Here is an 18,309-nt window from a genome sequence, read left to right as displayed (position 1 = left end):
GCTCCCAACCTGATTTTCTTGGTTTATAATCTCTTTCATTCTTGAACTTTTCTTATATTTACCCTTATATTTACCTACAGAGCTAATCTTTCTTTAAAATATAGCATGTCATTTCAGTTCTCCCTGATCGATACCCAATGCTAGATCCCTGTTGTCTACTATTAACGGGTCTAAACTCTCCCAAGTCCTCTCTCAAAGTTCTCAGAGCTTGACTTCAATCAACCCATTCAGCTTTGTTTTCCTCCCACTATGAAACATAAGCCCTTTGATTTAGTTAGACTGGTCTTTTGGTTGTCCTATACATGTGCAGTATACATTCCTACCTCTATGCCTTTGCTTTTTCTGTATCCTCTCACCGTTCCATCTAAATCTTCGAGGCCATGGTGAAATATGATCTTCTCCATGAAATCTAGGATGATTACTATAACCCACCCTTATCTCTTCTTTCTCTGAACTCCTATGGGAGTTAGTCTGCACTACATAATTTAGCACTTAATCATATGCAGTCTTTTATTTTTCTCTAACTAATTGTTTTACACATATATTCATCTTTGCCCTCTATCATGATTGAAAGATCACCAAAAGTAGAGATCATGGAGACCATATTGAACACTTCTTTTGCATCACTGTACCATGCCTATGACAGAACTTAGGATGAAATATACTTGTTGATAGACTTGATTGATATCACCACTATCTAACATCATATAAATAGAAAATATTAATGGAGGACATTATCCTTGTCATACAAGAGAGCAGGGGAAAAATTATCATCTTGTATCCTCCTGTATCTTGAAATTTAGCATGTAATTATAATTTATATTATACTGTTCACTACTGTATTACTTATATTAGTTTTGTCTTCCCAATGTGAATGTAAACTCTTTGAGAAGAAAGGCTCTGTATTTTGTTTCTTTTGTATCCCTAAATGAAAATGGGTGAACAGAACTTTTAAACACTTTACATTCTTTTCTGTGTTAAAAAATAATACAATTTTATATTTAGTCTTTTGTGAAATAGATGGAAAGAACTAAATATTCAGACATTACTGTTGGACATTTCAACTCATGTAAAAGTGAGAGATTCAAAATATTTTTATAGTCTAGGATGTGTGATAATTGATTATTATTAAGGTAATAATTATGTTATATTTTTCTGATTCTAGACAAGTGAAGTTTCTGATGCTAAGGTAGGCCATTTTTATATAACTATGTATGTTAAGTAGCATTCAAAACTATTCTGTCCAAGTATCTGTAACCCTCTGCAGATCTGCACTTCAGTAAGAGGAGTCAAAAATTCCCAAATCTACCAGCAGTCCCATTTTCCTAGGAGGAGTGTAGCTGTAGTCAATCAGCAGTTTTACATCACGTCTCAGATCAATTCCTAGAAAAGTAATAGAAACAGTGATGCCACATAGGTCACTGTGGCTATTGTGCTCAAACTTGACTCCAAGAAGGGCCTCTACAGGCTTTCCTTCCCTTTTGTTGGCAGGCAAATCAGACAGGATCAAGTTCGTAATATCAGAATCTGTTTTCTATGATTCTCTATCTGCACAAAATACTATTATCTCCTTGCATGAGTTAAGAAAGATACAGTAAAAACTCATTAATTCAGATCCTTTTGAATTCACAATTGGCAGTAATTTGGGCAGAAGCTAGGTTGACTTAACTGTTGCACTAATAATAGTCTGCTAAGCAAATTAATATTATGGCAAGATGCCAAGGGTTAAATTATTTAAGAATAGAAACTGCTTTCAGGCACCTTTACTTCAGTTAAACACATACATTTACATGCAAATAATTGATGTAAACATGTTTGCAATGCTAATTATAAATCATTCATTAGAATAGTCTTAGATGGACATTTGCTAGGCAGCATTTTGACAGCAATAAGCTGCATTTCTCTTTCTCTAAAGTTTTCATTTTATTCGGTTCATTTATTCAAAATGGTCTTCTCCCCAGTTAGTCCTAATTAATAAATGTCGAGGTCATTTTTGGTATTTTCAGACAAAGACATTTCCTTGCTATTTCAAAAAAATCAACTAATGGATTACAATTATTTGGGTACTAAATAACACTTTGCATGAAAAGCTCTGTTGAAGAGTTTTCATTATAATGAAATACTAAAATATAGAGCCCCTGAGGCAATAAAGGAATTCTTCAAAAATACTGGTGTGTTTATCTCTGTATATTTTCAGATGATTACAATGTAGTTTGCAAATATATATTCAGTAAACAACTGGAGAACAATTCAAGGCTAAGGATAAAAGAAACTGAGTTCAAACCAATTATATTCTCAAGGAAAATGAAATAAATTTTCATATCAAAATAACTACTTTGAGGCAAGATGGTATTGTGTGTGGAAAGACTACCAGATATGGAGTTATAGGTCATGGATTCTAATTCTATCTGTAATACTTACATTTTGTGTGACCTTGTTTAACCCCTTTGGGTCTCAAATTACCAGTCAGTAAAATAAGGTTACTGAATCACAAGCTCTCTAAAGCACCTTCAAGCTCTAAGTCTATGATCTTGTCATAGTAACAATGAATTTGTAATCTCAAAGATCTAGATATTCTCTCCAATCATGCAGATCAAAACCTATACCATCTTTCTCATCCTGTATGACTCCTGTTTATGCTTTCCCATAAATCCTCTGCAGGGGTGAGACTCCACCCAACTTTTAAGGGGATAGTCTTTCAATTTCTTAACATTATTTGGATTCCAGTGTAGATATCAATTAGGTACTTGATTAGATTCCAATCAGACTGTTCTGTTATCCCCCTCCTTTTCCATTCACACATCTCATTTTTTGTATTGTTTCTTGTATACAATTCATCACTAGTAATATTTTGTATTTGTTTATGCCTACCATTTATATCTCCATTGCCCTTTGGATCACATACAACCTTGGTTCTTTGGAGATTATGGAACTGCACAAATCATAGGCATATACCATCATTGGAAGAATATCAATGTTAAAAATGTATGTGTGTATATATATGTATATATATACATTTATCATTCTATTGAAATGTCTTACTTTGGTAAGAAGATAGACATATGTCAAATGATTTGCAAACCTTAAGGCACTATAGAAATGCTTTTGACTAATATTATTATTATAATGTATTGCTACTCCTCCTCACCTTTTTTCATAGTAATGTTGTCCATTTTATTTTTCTAATCATTTGATATCTTTTCTTTAAACTATTTTGTGTACTAATTCTACAATACTTTAGAATATAAGCTCTTTGAGGTCAGGGACGTTTCCCCCTTTTAATTTAGAACTAAACTTGGCCTTAGCTTGGCATTTAATAAGAATTTAATAATGCTTGTTGTTAGATTCAAAATGGTGTGGTCTCCAGCACAGACCTCCCCATGGGGACTTGATCAAATCTAGTTCTTCAATCTTAGATCATTTCTTTATTCAGGCACATCGAAGGCTGTGATGTTAATGTCCAACTATAATAGTTCCATTGTAACTGATAAAGAAAATATTTTGTTATAGAAATATTGAAAGAGCTTTTCCATTTTTTGTCTGCTTATTGACCTGCTCCCGGTTTTGTCTTTAAATAGTCATGAGATAATGTCTTGAGCATTGTGCTAATAAGCTTTTAGCCAACTCATTCTTCTTTTAGTTTTACCTAGCAACATTGCTCATAATCTTCCACAAGTGAAAATGAATTAATATTTCTAAGCTGGTGTTGGCCTTGTAGAGAACTAGCTTTGGAGTCAAAAGAGCTGTGTCTAAATGCTATCTCTGCTCCTTACTACCTGTAGCAAATCATTTAATTCTTCTAGACCTCAGTTCCTCATCTGTCAAATGAAAAGGCTGCACTAGAAAACCCCTGAGGTGCCTTCCAGCACTGGATCTGCTTCTGCGTCCTTGTGTTCAGGCAAAATTCAGGTATTTACTGAGACGTTTCCTAGGCTATTTTGGTCTTCTCATTATGACTGTTTCTTTACATCACTTGAATTTCTATAGGAAATGGTGATAGTGCATGTCAGTATATTTTCCCCTTTATTCATTTTCCTGTCATTAACATTAATAGCTTGTTTAAATAAGTCACCTTAGAGCTATTTTAGTTATACCTCATATCTTTAAATCTTTATTCTTTTCATTTGAAACTAATTTTGATCTTTTCTAATAAGTTGAGAGTCTGTATATAGAGATGACCAATTGAAAAATGGCTCCTATATTGTAACCAATCCTTTCCACTTTAAGATAGATATAGTCAGGGGGCGGAGCCAAGATGGCGGAGTAGAAAGACACACATACACTAGCTCCGAACCCACAGCCCATAAAATATCTGTAAAAAAGAACTACCAACAAATTCTGGAGAAGCAGAAGCCACAGGATGGTGGAGCGGAGGAGATTCCTGTTCCAGAGAGCCTGAAAACCTCTCGCAAAAGGTCCTTCGCACTGGGGACCCAGAGCCGAGCCCAGCCCTGCATTGGCCGTGTGGCACTGAGAGGAGCGGATCCAAGCAGGCTTCAGGGACAGAATCTCCAGCAGCTGCGCTGGTCCCTCCACCCACAGGTGACAAGGGTTGGTGAGAGGGTCTCTTTGGTGGGTCGAGAAGGGAGTGGAGTGCCCCCATAACTCAGACCCCCTCGGGAGACAGCAGCAGAGGCGGCAGCAGACCAGGGCTCCCCAAGCAGACAGGAGCCCAGATCCATTGTTGAAGGTCTCTGTATAAACCCCCTGAGGGAACTGAGCCTGTGAGGCAGCCCTGCCCCCACCTGAGCACCTGAACTTAATCTCACACTGAATAGCAGCCCTGCCCCAGCCAAAAGCCCTGAGGCTGGGAAGCAGCATCTGAATCTCAGACCCCAAGCACTGGCTGGGCGGATCTGGAGGCGAAGTGGGTGTGGAGAGGACACTCAGAAGTCAAGTCACTGGCTGGGAAAATGCCCAGAAAAGGGAAAAAACATATAGAAGGTTACTTTCTTGGTGAACAGGTTTCTCCTCCCTTCCTTTCTGATGAGGAAGAACAATGCTCACCATCAGGGAAAGACACAGAAGTCAAGGCTTCTGTATCCCAGTCCACTCAATGGGCTCAGACCATGGAAGAGCTCAAAAAATTTTGAAAATGATGTTAGAGAGGTGGAGGAAAAACTGGGAAGAGCAATGAGAGACATGCAAGCAAAGCATGAAAAACAAGTAAACACCCTGCTAAAGGAGACCCCAAAAAAATGCTGAAGAAAATAACACCTTGAAAAATAGGCTAATTCAATTGGCAAAAGAGGTTCAAAAAGCCAATGAGGAGAAGAATGCTTTCAAAAGCAGAATTAGCCAAATGGAAAAAGAGGTTCAAAAGCTCACTGAAGAAAATAGTTCTTTCAAATTAGAATGGAACAGATGGAGGCTAATGACTTTATGAGAAACCAAGAAATCACAAAACAAAACCAAAAGAATGAAAAAATGGAAGATAATGTGAAATATCTCATTGGAAAAACAACTGACCTGGAAAATAGATCCAAGAGAGACAATTTAAAAATTATGGGACTACCTGAAAGCCATGATCAGAAAAAGAGCCTAGACATCATCTTTCATGAAATTATCAAGGAAAACTGCCCTGAGATTCTAGAACCAGAGGGCAAAATAAGTCTTCAAGGAATCCACAGAACACCGCCTGAAAGAGATCCAAAAAGAGAAACTCCTAGGAACATTGTGGACAAATTCCAGAGTTCCCTGGTCAAGGAGAAAATATTGCAAGCAGCTAGAAAGAAACAATTCAAGTGTTGTGGAAATACAATCAGGATAACAAAAGACCTAGCAGCTTCTACATTAAGGGATCGAAGGGCGTGGAACAGGATATTCCAGAAGTCAAAGGAACTAGGACTAAAACCAAGAATCACCTACCCAGCAAAACTGAGTATAATACTTCAGGGGAAAAATTGGTCTTTCAATGAAATAGAGGACTTTCAAGCATTCTTGATGAAAAGACCAGAGCTGATAAGAAAATTTGACCTTCAAACACAAGAATGAAGAGAAGCATGAAAAGGTAAACAGCAAAGAGAAATCATAAGGGACTTATAAAAGTTGAACTGTTTACATTCCTACATGGAAAGACAATATTTGTAACTCTTGAAACATTTCAGTATCTGGGTATTGGGTGGGATTACACGCACACACATGCACACGCACATGCACACACACATAGAGACAGAGTGCACAGAGTGAATTGAAGAGGATGGGATCATATCTAAAAAAAAAATGAAATCAAGCAGTGAGATAGAAATATATTGGGAGGAGAAAGGGAGAAATGGAATGGGATAAATTATCTCTCATAAAAGAAGCAAATAAAAGACTTATTAGTGGAGGGATAAAGAGGGAAGGTGAGAGAAAAACATGTAGTTTACTCTCATCACATTCCACTAAAGGAAGGAATAAAATGCACACTCATTTTGATATGAAAACCTATCTTACAATACAGGAAAGTGGGGGATAAGGGGATAAGCAGGGTGGGGGGGATGACAGAAGGGAGGGCATGGGGAAGAGGGAGCAATCTGAGGTCAACACTCATGGGGAGGGACAGGATCCAAAGAGAGAATAGAAGTAATGGGGGCAGGATAGGATGGAGGGAAATATAGTTAATCTTATACAACACGACCATTATGGAAGTCATTTGCAAACTACACAGATTTGGCCTATATTGAATTGCTTGCCTTCCACAGAGAAGGGGTGGGGAGGGAGGGAGGAAAAGAAGCTGGAACTCAAAGTTTTAGGAACAACTGTCGAGTACTGTTCTTTCCGCTAGGAAATAAGAAATACAGGTAAAGGGGTATAGAAAGTTATTTGGCCCTACAAGACAAAAGAGAAGATGGAGACAAGGGCAGAGAGGGATGATAGAAGAGAGAGCAGATTGGTGATAGGGGCAATTAGAATGCTTGGTGTTTTAAGGTGGGGGGAGGGGACAAAAGGGGAGAAAATTTGTAACCCAAAATTTTGTTAAAATGAATGTTAAAAGTTAAATAAATAAATAAAAAGAAAAAAAGATATAGTCAATCTCTGAAGCATATTTTCTTTTCTTTCCCTTTTTTTTCCTTTTTTTGGACATGGCAAATGCAAAAATTTGTTTTCTGCAACTATATGTATGTGTATATGTGTATATATGTGTGTGTATGCGTGTGTATACATACATATATACATATATATGTAACAAGGTTTGTTTTTTGGTTTTTTTTTTGCCTTCTCAGCAGGTTGGGGAAGGGTAAGAGGGAGGAAGAGAATTTTGAACTGAAAATAAAATAAAATTGAATTTTAAAAAATACATAGTTAATCTTATTTTGTATAATATTATGCTTGAATTCTTTAGCACCATCTAACACTTAACAATAGCTAACATTTCCCAGAGGAAGGTACACTTTGATTGTCAAAAGCTGCCCTTTTTTCTTTGGGTTTACTGGCTATATTTCTTGCTCAAAAATCAAGCCTTAAACCCACTTCACTCTTGGAACTCATAGAATGGACTACAGGTCCTGGCTCTCCTAGCCCAGAGTGAATTTAAATACTAAATAATAACTGTTTCTCTTTTACCCAGGAACCCTGAGGGTCTTCCCCTCCTAGTTTGATTTTCTTTTTTTTCATTAAAAGGGGCTATCCCTTGAATAACTACTTAAAGAGGCCTGTTCATTGAATGGGTGTATCTCACTCAAAGTGAGAATCTTATAAGACCTTAACCTAAAATTGCCAGTCTCCCATTGCATCCTGGGCCATCTCCAGTCATCCTGATGAATATCTGGCCACTGGACCCAGATGACTCTGGAGCAGAAAGTGAGGCTGGTGACCTTGCACAGCCCTCCCTCACTCCAATCAAAGTTAATTACAAGTCATGTCATCATCTTGATCATCCTCTTCGAGAATGAAGGACAAACACAACAACACAATAGCTAACATTTACATAGAGCCTTAAGGTTTTCAAAGCACTTCACATATATTATCTCATTTGATACAACAGCCCCATGAGAAAGTTTCTCTCATCTCCCCATTTTACAGATCAGCAAGCAAAGGCTGGCAGAAGTTGTGACTGGTCCAGTATCACTTAGCTATTAAGTGTCTGAGGTAGGATTCAAAAAAAGGTCTTCTGACTCTACATCCAACAGGCAATCCATCACACTCTTCTACCTTGCTCATGACTCTGTCTTTCTTAAAGAAAATATTATTTATAAGGTTAAGACTTCTTTGTAGTCCTCACAGTTCTGCTCTCTTTTGCTTCTTAAGTTCTGAATCATATTTTCCAGTATATTTTTACTATTGATCTCATGTTCTTTTTGCATAAAAGTCACTGAGTATTAAAGTATGATTCAATGTGTAGGCTTACTGCATCACCAAGACACAAATTTAGAATTAGAGTAAGTTCTTTAAGGAATAGCTCTGCTTCCTCATCCTCTGCCTCAGATGTTGGTATATAAGCTGCTATTATTTTCATCATAGTCTATTTTACTTATGCTAATGATGAGTACTACTGAAGGAGATGACTGTGTACACCAGGAAATGAGTTCTGCAGTTGCCTTTGGTCAAATAGTAAAAGTTAAGCTTGCTATTATTTGCTTCTTCAAAGAGAATGGGTGAGTCATTCTTGTATTTAACTGTAAATGATATGTGTGTATGTATATATGTGTGTGTACATATATATATATATATATATATATACACACATGTATATTTCTTTTATTGCAAAAATGTAAATATTCATATGATTCAGTATTGTGTTCACTTCTTAGTCACTGGATGAGGATCTAATTTATTTTAGAGTGCCAATAGTTAAATGAGTGTTTCTAGGCTTAAAAAAAAATTGTGTTGTTCTTAGTAACCTCTATACTCCATCCCACCTTGATATCAACATTATTGCAGGAATGGAAGGACACTAAAAATAAAACTTCTTTGTTTCATGCATTACCACAGCCAGTCTACTAGTGGTAGAACTTCTCCATCCTCAGAGAGGCTGGTCCTCAAGCAGGAGATGCAGTCAGTTGCTGGGACCCTAATGAAAACCACTCCGGCTTGCTAGAACTTGCCAAAGCTTATGTTCTACTGACAGAGTCACCACAAACACAAGATAACTTCCATGCCACAGTGAGCCATCAGAGTAGGACTTTTGGATGATAAATCATGTAAATGACACTGAATAATATATAGTACTTATCAAAATTACAAATGACCCAAAGCTAGGGCTGGGGTAGGACTAATAGCTAACACACTAGATGATAGAATTAGGATTCTAGAAGGTCTTGACAGGTTAGCACCTTGGGCTAAATATAATTGGGTAAAATTAAACAGGGATCAGCGTAAAGTCTTACACTTGGGTTAAAGGAATTAACTCCACAAGTACAAACTGGATGTGTGACTGGACAGTATTTTGCCAGAAGATGGTCTTGAGATTTTAATGACCTGCAGGCTCAACAAGTCAACATGTGATAAAAGCTAATGACATCCTGTGTTCCATTAAGAGACCATAACTTCTAGGAAAAAAGAGAACATATAGGGAGCATTGTGTTCATACTACTGAATTCCATGTTTTAAGAAGCACATCAGAAATTTATATGGCAACCAGAATGATCAAAGGTTTCAAGTCCAGTCTTTTTAAGGACTGGTCAAAGGTATTAGAGATGTTTAGTCTGGAGATGAGAAGACTTAGAGGGACATGGGAGGTGTTTTCAAGTATTTGAAGGGCAGTCATTTGGAAGGGGGATGAGATTTATTCTGCTTGACCCCAGAGGGCAGGATGGGAACCTACCCCAAAATGGAAGGGACTGCTTTAGGGGCTATTGTGCATGCCCTCAATGGTCACCATCAAGCAAAGGTGGGGTGACTAGTTCTCTTTCAGTTTTAGGTTGAATTGAATGGCCTCCTTTATAATTCTGAAATTCTACAATACATACATTTTCTGTCATATTATTTCTGGTTTTGCTTAGCACTATTTATGGTATGTTGAAAAAACTCTGATTTTTACTCATCACCGTAATCATCACTCTTAGTTACCATAATGAAGATTGGGTCAAAGAGCCAAAGATTTTTTAAAAAAATAATTATAGACAAAGCTTGCTTTCAAAATTGAACAGTAGATCAAAAAGTACTACACAAATTAATATTGGCAGGTACCTTATTGTAAGTATAATTACTAATCTTTTGCAAGACATTCTCAAATCAAATCTTTCAATACAAGCTTCTTTATGAAGGACAAATTTTGTAAAAAATAATAATAATAATTGTCATATTGCAACAGATGTGCTATAATTTTATGATAAGCAATTTTGCCTTTTTAAAGTGGGAATTCAAAAATGTCATGCTGGTTCCATCAACTGACAGTATTGCCACTTTAAGAAATCAAAATGAGCAACATCCTACAAATGAGGATCGTATGTAAGAGAGAGCAGAAGGTTTGCTGAGTTGTAACTCCGCCAAAAAAGTCAATCAGCTTAATTTGCTCTCAGCATTTTCCAGGTTTCCTAGACCCTTCCGTTGTTCTAATGCCTCTCTGGACCCAGCTTCTCCCATCATCTACCTTTTCTTATCTATTCAAGAGATAATTTAGAATAAGGGAAACAACACATAAGAAATGAAGAGAAAAAGGTTCTAATCTGAACTCTGTCACTAATTTGCTATATGAGCTCAGGAAAGTCATATTACAATGTTCCTGTAAAATTTCATGAATTCTGTATTTAGATGGGTCCTACAGTCTCACCTTTGTTTTGTATTTTTTTATGTTGCTTTTCCTCCTTTTGTTAACACTGTATTCATGGTCTGACTGAATTCCTACCTCCTTTATTAGTTGATTCATCTCCACCCCTGGTGTCCCAGGACTTCTACATTTAATTTGTACTAGTCCAACACCAAGGAATTGGGCACAAGTATATCTTTCATCTGCATCTTGGTAAATCAAACAATCACTGAAATTCTAAATTAAAAAGCTTGAGTCTCACAATTACAAATAATGCTTTCAGTGAAATTTCCTTTCCATTGAGGGGGAAAAGAAAAACAAACATTTCCTAAGCACGGAAGTAAACCAGCTCCCCCCAATTATTCATTTTTTCAGGAGAGTTTCACCTCAGAGAGAGAACCTTCCAGGTTAATTAACTTCAGATGAAAATAAGAAACAAATTAAACATTTTCTGAATGCCCACAACAAGTTACTCATCATACCTATAATATAAGTAGAAGATCCCAAGGCCTCTATGAAAGAAAATTGAAAGAAAAAAACACCATAAAATATTAGGTTGAATATATTTCTACTGGTATTTGTCTCTATATTGCTTCTCAAATGACAATATTTAGATGTACTTATAAAAAACAAAATATATAATTTAAAATAGATCTTTTCTAAGCTTCCTGGGCCTCCTCAAGTATTGCTATTTCTAGTAGATCCCAGTAAATCAGATGTTCTGATCTTGTCTACATTGCTCCTTTATCCCTAATCACATTTCTAGCCTATATCATAATTATTTGTATACACATGTATACCTACTATGTTGTATAGTAGATAAAATCAGGACTGATCATTATTTTTCATGTTTTAATAGCCCCAAATTCTATCACATGTATTAGATATATTACAACTGCTGAATTAAAAAGGCTCTTAAAGGAATAGGATGATTGTACCTATGGAATATTGTAGAGTCCTACCTCTGCTGCTTACTGCCTGTTTGACCTCAAGCAAATAATTTAATTTCTCTAGGCCTCAGTTCCTCATCTGTAAAATGAGAGATTGGAATTGATGCCCCTGAAGTCTTTTCTCAAATCAGTGATCATCTAAGATTCTCTGCAACATGTGAAGTTGGCCCTCAAGGTTTATATTTGGAAGAACAATATTCTAAACTAATGGTTTTCAAAGTGTTTCTAAGACCCCTTCAAGGGGTCTATGAGGTCAAAAGTATTTTCATAATAATATGTTAATTTCAAATTTAGTAAATATCAATAGATATAATCCACATAAACAAAAGCTCTTTGGGATCCTGAGACTAAAAAAAAAAACAAAGCTGAGAACTGCTGACATCAATAGATAATAATTCACATAAACAAAAGTCCTTTGGGGTCCTGGCACTAAAAAAATTGAGTAGTGTTGTTCTAAACTTAGCCTAGAATTTCACTCGAAAAGGGCTTGCCATTGGCATGTTCATGTCAGTCTTTAGTCTTTCTTCAGTTAATTATTCCTGTTCTTATAGACTGGATTACAAGAGCCTATAGCTCCCCAAAAAGACTTCTTTATTTGCACTCTTCTTTTCTATCCTCATGAAAGTCCCCAAGCATTATACTAAATAGCCTGGAAATATAGAGAAAGAGATGGATGATAGGACTGCAAAGAGCAGTGCAGTATAATGGAGAAGTTGCTAACTTGCGAACCCAGAGAACCAAGTTCTGACCACTGCCTTGACACTAGATAACTGTCATCTTGGGCAAATCACTTAACATCTCTGGGCCTTGATTTCCTTATCTAAAAAAATGAGAGGAGCTGAATTGAATGATCTCTGAAGTTTCTTTCAACTCTAATACACTATTAACTTAAGGAGACATTTCATAATGAGAATTTTCAGATGTGCATTAATGGATGTGGAGTATGCAAACATTTAAACTCATCTTAATTCAAGTCTATCTTACAGTTCCTGAGAACTAGATGAATATATTGAATTTTACTGTTTTAGTGTGTGTTTAATTAACTAATAACAAACATTTATTAAACTCCTGTTATATGCTAGGCAATATTTTAGTTTCTGAGTATACAAAAACAAAAAGTGAGGCAGTCCCTGTTCACAAAGAGCTTCATTCTACAGTGTGCATATGTAAGCCTATTCAAAATAGGTACAAAATCTTTTATAAGGGAAGAGATCCTGGTAGCTTCATGTAGAAGATAGTACTTGGGCAGAGTTAGGAACACTATGGATTCTTTGGCAGTGGTGAGGAGGAGATGTGGGGGACAAGCATGGGGGACAGTATGTGTGCAGAGGCATGGAGATGGGAAATGGAGTGTCATGTATGTCATACTGTACTGTGAAAAGGTCATTTTGAATGGATTGTTTAAGGTGTAGGAGGAAATTAAGCATTTATTGAAGTGATTACTATGTGCTAGGCACTGTTCTGAGTGTTGGGGACACAAATAGAGGAAGAAAAAGCATAAATAAACTAGAAAGATATGTTAGGGACAGTTTAAGAGATTCAAATGTTTTATGTTTTAGTTTAGAGATAATAGGGAGCCAAAGAGTTTATTGAGTGGGAAAGTGATCTAGACATATTTTTACTTTAGGAAAAAGACTTTGACACTTGGATGGCAGATGGATTGGAAAGAAGAGCAACTTTAGGCAGGGAAATCAATTAGGAGGCTGTAGTAATAGTCCAGATGAAAAGTGATGAGGACCTGAACTATGGTTGGTGGTTGATATTGTGAATGGAAAGCACTGAACAGATTTAAGAGGTATTCTAAAGGTAGACACAATAAAACATAGCAACTGATTGAATTTCTAGAATAGGGGAGAGTAAGGAATCCAACAAATCCAGAATGACACTGAATTTGTGAAATTGGTTGACTAGAATGATGCTAGTGCCCTAAGTTTGAAAGAATAATGTGTTTAAAAGGAAAGATAGTAAGTTCAATTTTGGTTTTAGCTTGAGATGTTTATAGGAGATCAGGTTTGACATACCCAATAGATAGATGGTGATACAGGATTAGAACTAAGAAGAGAAATGGAGCTGAATATAGATAGATAGATAGACAGATAGATAGACAGACAGACAGACAGACAGACAGACAGACAGACAGACAGACAGACAGACAGACAGATAGATAGATAGATAGATAGATAGATAGATAGATAGATAGATAGATAGATAGATAGATAGATAGATAGATCTGGAACTCATCTACACAGAAATGTTAATTAAAACCATGGGAGGTCATAAGGTCACCTAGAGAAAGGGTATAGAAAGGGAAGAGGGTTCAGGAGGATCTTTGGGGTACAATAGTTAATGGGCATGATATGCTTGATGATCCAACAAAGGAGAGAAAGAAGGAATGGTCAGATGGGTAGGAGGAGAACCAAGAGGAAATAAGGTCAATAAAATTTAGAAAAGAGGGAATATACAGGAGGACAGAAGGTGGTCAATAATATTAAATGCTGCAGGGAAGTCAAGAGGGATGAGGACTGGGAAAATGCCAATACCTTTTTGGCAGTTAAGAAATCATTGGTAATTTTGAAGAGAATAGTTTCAGTTGAATGATGAGGACAAAAGCCAGACTGCAAAGGAATGAAAAGTGAATGAGAGAAGAGTAATTGTATACACATAACAAATGAAGACAGCTTTTTACTAGAAGCTTGGTTGAGAAAGATAGGATATTAGCCTGAGGCAGGGGTGTGCTAGAACCAGCTCTGAATTGCCACAAATCAAGACTTGGTTTATTGGTCTGTTGATTGTCTAGACTTTAAAAAATGGTAGTAATGCAGATTAAACTTAATAATGTATGAATACTACACTCCCTACCTACCCCCCAACTGCCAGCCAGTCCAGTTGTTATTAAACATTTGTCAGCACACCTCTTTCTGCATTGCTCTTTAAACAATGTGTGAATTCATGAGGAGTGCAGTAGAAAACTCAGGGAAACAGGTCATCACCAGACTGGTGAGTATAGACTGACAAAAACTACAACAAATGGAATTTGTACAGGTTCACAAAATGCTTTGTATCTGTTGTCTCACTGGAGCCTCACAACACTGCTGACTTGAGGGAATGGTAGGATCAAGTGAGGGGTTTTGTAGGGAGGGTGAAGACTTAGGCCTATTTGTAGACAGCAAAGATGGGGAAAGAATCCAAGGGATGATTCTGTGCACAATCCGCTAGAGAAGACTGGTGAGGAAGACATTGAAAATACATTGTGAGAGTTGGTCTTGGCAAGAAGGGCCATCTGTTCATTTGAGACAGTAGTAAAAGAATGCGGTAGAATGTCAGGGCACTGTGAAATGTAGAAAAGGTAAGAAGAGAGGGCTTGTGGGGTAGAGTATGAACGAAGGACTTCTGGTTATAGTGATAAGGAAAGGAGTGCTGTGAAACAGCTGCTGGGAAGAGTGAGTTAGAGAATCAATTAAGGACTACCTAGTTACACTGAGAACCTCTTTGAAATTAACAATAACTTTACAACTAACAATCTATAAGGTTTTCTGTGCTTATCACTCTTATGCTCTATGAATTCATAGAGTAAAGAGATATTTAATAAAATTATATAGTCAACATCCTTGACCTGGAAGGCACAATTAATGTGGATCTGTCATACCCTATTATACATATACTCTATGTTGAAATAAAGAATGAAGTCTTCAGATGGGGCATGCAAGAGTAAAACCAGTTACGAATTGGGTGGATATTTACTTGCCAATATTCTTAACTAACTTCACAGAAAATATGTACCACTAATTTAAAAAATCATCTAGATAGATAGATAGATAATATTTTATTCTCATCCTCAGAATGTAGATTATTGTAACAAGGAACACGCAAGATACACAGCTTCTATTAACAAACTGGAGTACGAGAATGAAAGGCTCCGAAGTGATCTTGCCAAACTTCAAGCTAATGGAAAATCAGCATGGATCAATCCAAATGCATATGATGAAACAGGAAGACAAGCCTATGAAGCCCAAATAAAGATGAAAGAAAATGAAGATAGGTATGCATTTTAAATTGAATATGCAATATACCTTTTTCATAAACAAACTAAAATATTAAATTTAATTTTAAAGAATTCAAACTATGATTTTCCACATTTTTGTTTATTCACCTTAAAAATTAATCCATAATGATAATGTAGACATATACTAATATTAACTCTGTTGTTATAATTATTTTCAAAATATAGCCCAACTAAGGAGGCTAAAGATATTACTATAGCAGATATCAGCATTGAAATGAATCTATTTTCATAAGATTCTAACCTATTCAGACAGGATAATATTTTTAATATAGGAAGGTGACAGTCACTAAACAGGTAGCAGTAGGGCATGTGCTTTGGATTGTTATTCTTCTAGTAGTAAATGAGGTATTTATCCCACAGTTGACAACTAATCTACTCTTATCAGTTCACTGTGAAACAAAGGGTATTATTTTTCTTTTCCAGGTAAAACTAGCATTTATGAAGATTAAGTTACAATTTCTTATATGACATTGACTCCACACTTTTTTTTAATTCCTCAGGTTCAAACTATTTTAACCTGGCAGTTATGTAATTAGAATAAATTTGTTCAATGAAAGAATCTTAGGTCTAGAGGATTCTCAGGAATTCTAGCACATCTCCAGTTTTTGAGGGCCAATATATCAGATGCTATAGTGACTTGGCTATCTCTGCCTACAAGGTCATATTTAGCATCAAAATACCAAAATAATAGCTCCATCACTTAAGTGATGTGATTTACTAGAAGACTAACTAGTAATTTATTCAAGCAATATTTAGTCACTTGGATTCACTCGAGCTCACTATCTCATTCAGCAGAGGCAGCATAGCCCAGTGAATGGGAAAGTTTGTCTGTTTCAGAAAGATCCAAATTCTAGTCCTGCCCATGATACATATATGGGCTTTGTGACCCTCGGGAAGTCATATAAATGATGATTAGGCAACCCTCTAAAACTCTTAAGTTGCAGTGTAGGTGTCAGCCTACATTGGTAGAAACCATTTCCTCCTAGGATTTCCCTATTCCCTAAGTAACTACCATATAAAAAACATTGAACTAGGTGTTTAGGTATCTACTACTCTCCCATCAGCTCATGTCTCTGGATAGGCAGATGGCCAAAACATTATTTGCTTCCATACTGATAGTTATTAACCTTATCAGAGATCGGTCTCCTTTGTGGTTGAGCATGCTCACTGGACACTTAGCTAGCTGTTTCTCATTGTGGAAATTTCACTTTTCTAGATCATAGGATCCCAGATTTAGAAACAGAAGGGTCTCAGAGGTCATCTAGTTCAGACCCCTCATATTGTAGATGAAGAAACGGAGGCCCAAAGGGTACCAATCACTTACTTAATATCACACAGGTTTTAAGTTGGTGGAGCCAGAATTTTGACCCAGGTGCTACGGGCTCCAAAGCCAAATAAGCAAACGGTGTATGTAGGTATAACCGCAAAGATTTGTTCCTGGATGGAATAGTGAATAAAGATCAGTGATTCTCTAAGTGGCAGGTATGCATAATAAAGGTGAGAATTAAGAACAAAAGAGCTAAGGCAGGCAATAGCCTTGAGACTTCTACCATCTCTTTTGCTCTTGACCCCAGAATATTTTGTTTGGCAACCATGGGAGAAAGGTGGGAGGCTAAGGGAAGCATCATCACACCCGCAAAGCTCCTTTTCAATTTTACTGATAAATATGGATCTGACATGAGTTAAAAGATATTTCCTAAGCCCTAGTCATACACTTGGCTGGACCTGGCAATCTGAGTAACAACTAAAGAGTCAGTTAGTCAAAAATCAAAAAAACAAACCAGACATAATCCAACCTAAAAAGCTTCTGCTGTTTTTTGCTCGCTGCCTGGCTACATACAGCTATAGTAGTCTATTCCCCAGAACAAGTCAGACTAAAGAAGGTTAACCCCAGCATATGTTTGCAGACAGCAAATGGCCTGAAAAGGTCGAAAGACATAGCTAAAGACTAATGCAGCTCAGCAAATATCACAAGAAGGAACCAGCAGGGGCAGGATAACGTCTAGCAATGAGCAGAGAGGTCCAGTGCCCAGTAGACAGCAGCATTATGTCATCATCAGGAAACATCATTGGCTCTGCAGCACTAGGGGTGGGAGTGGCTCTAAGTCATATGTTTGCCCTTATCATGTGTCCCTGTGTGAATGCCTATGGATATGTATATAGGTGTATGTATGTACCTATGCATGAAATATACACACACCTTTGCATGTGTTTGTGTGTATGTTATGTTACATGTATATATGTATCTATAGATATATATGCATGCATCTCCAGATTACTTCCTGGGTCATAAGTGTTCCTTGATATATGCATGTTCCACTGGTGATATGATAAGCTATGGAAAAGCATATCCCTGTGGGTTTGAGGTCATCTTTTCATGTCGCTGTAAGGGCTTGAAGCCATCTTTTCTTGTTACTTAATTTGTTATACTGATTGGTTAAATGTATTTTGCTTTGAACAAATATATCCTATCTGCATAGCTTTGAAAAGTAAACATGGCTGGGGCTTCATGAGCCATGTTTTTGAGAAGGTACAAACCCATAAAGTACCTCAAACCTAGTATAGGTTTCTGGATTCTCAGAATCTGGGGAAAGTAGTATTATATAATAAAGGAAGTGGCAGGGGAA

At 36.7% G+C, this 18,309-nt stretch overlaps 1 protein-coding gene across 16 annotated transcripts in view; it reads left to right on the top strand.

The window, feature by feature from the left end:
* DEUP1 (deuterosome assembly protein 1) overlaps window positions 1-18,309 on the top strand; it is a 155,354-nt gene that overhangs the window by 110,135 nt on the left and 26,910 nt on the right. For 14 of the 16 annotated variants that reach the window (XM_072611386.1, XM_072611382.1, XM_072611380.1 and 11 more), the window contains 2 exons: window positions 1,166-1,189; window positions 15,459-15,658. In XM_072611386.1, coding sequence (XP_072467487.1) covers window positions 1,166-1,189; window positions 15,459-15,658 — 224 coding nt within the window. The remainder of the gene's footprint in view (window positions 1-1,165; window positions 1,190-15,458; window positions 15,659-18,309) is intronic. The other 2 variants (XM_072611377.1, XM_072611372.1) reach the window with 1 other exon arrangement.

The sequence above is a fragment of the Notamacropus eugenii genome, chromosome 5, assembly GCF_028372415.1.
Source record: "Notamacropus eugenii isolate mMacEug1 chromosome 5, mMacEug1.pri_v2, whole genome shotgun sequence".
In the NCBI taxonomy this organism is placed as follows: Eukaryota; Metazoa; Chordata; class Mammalia; order Diprotodontia; family Macropodidae; genus Notamacropus; species Notamacropus eugenii.
This window is presented reverse-complemented; position numbering and strand designations above follow the sequence as displayed.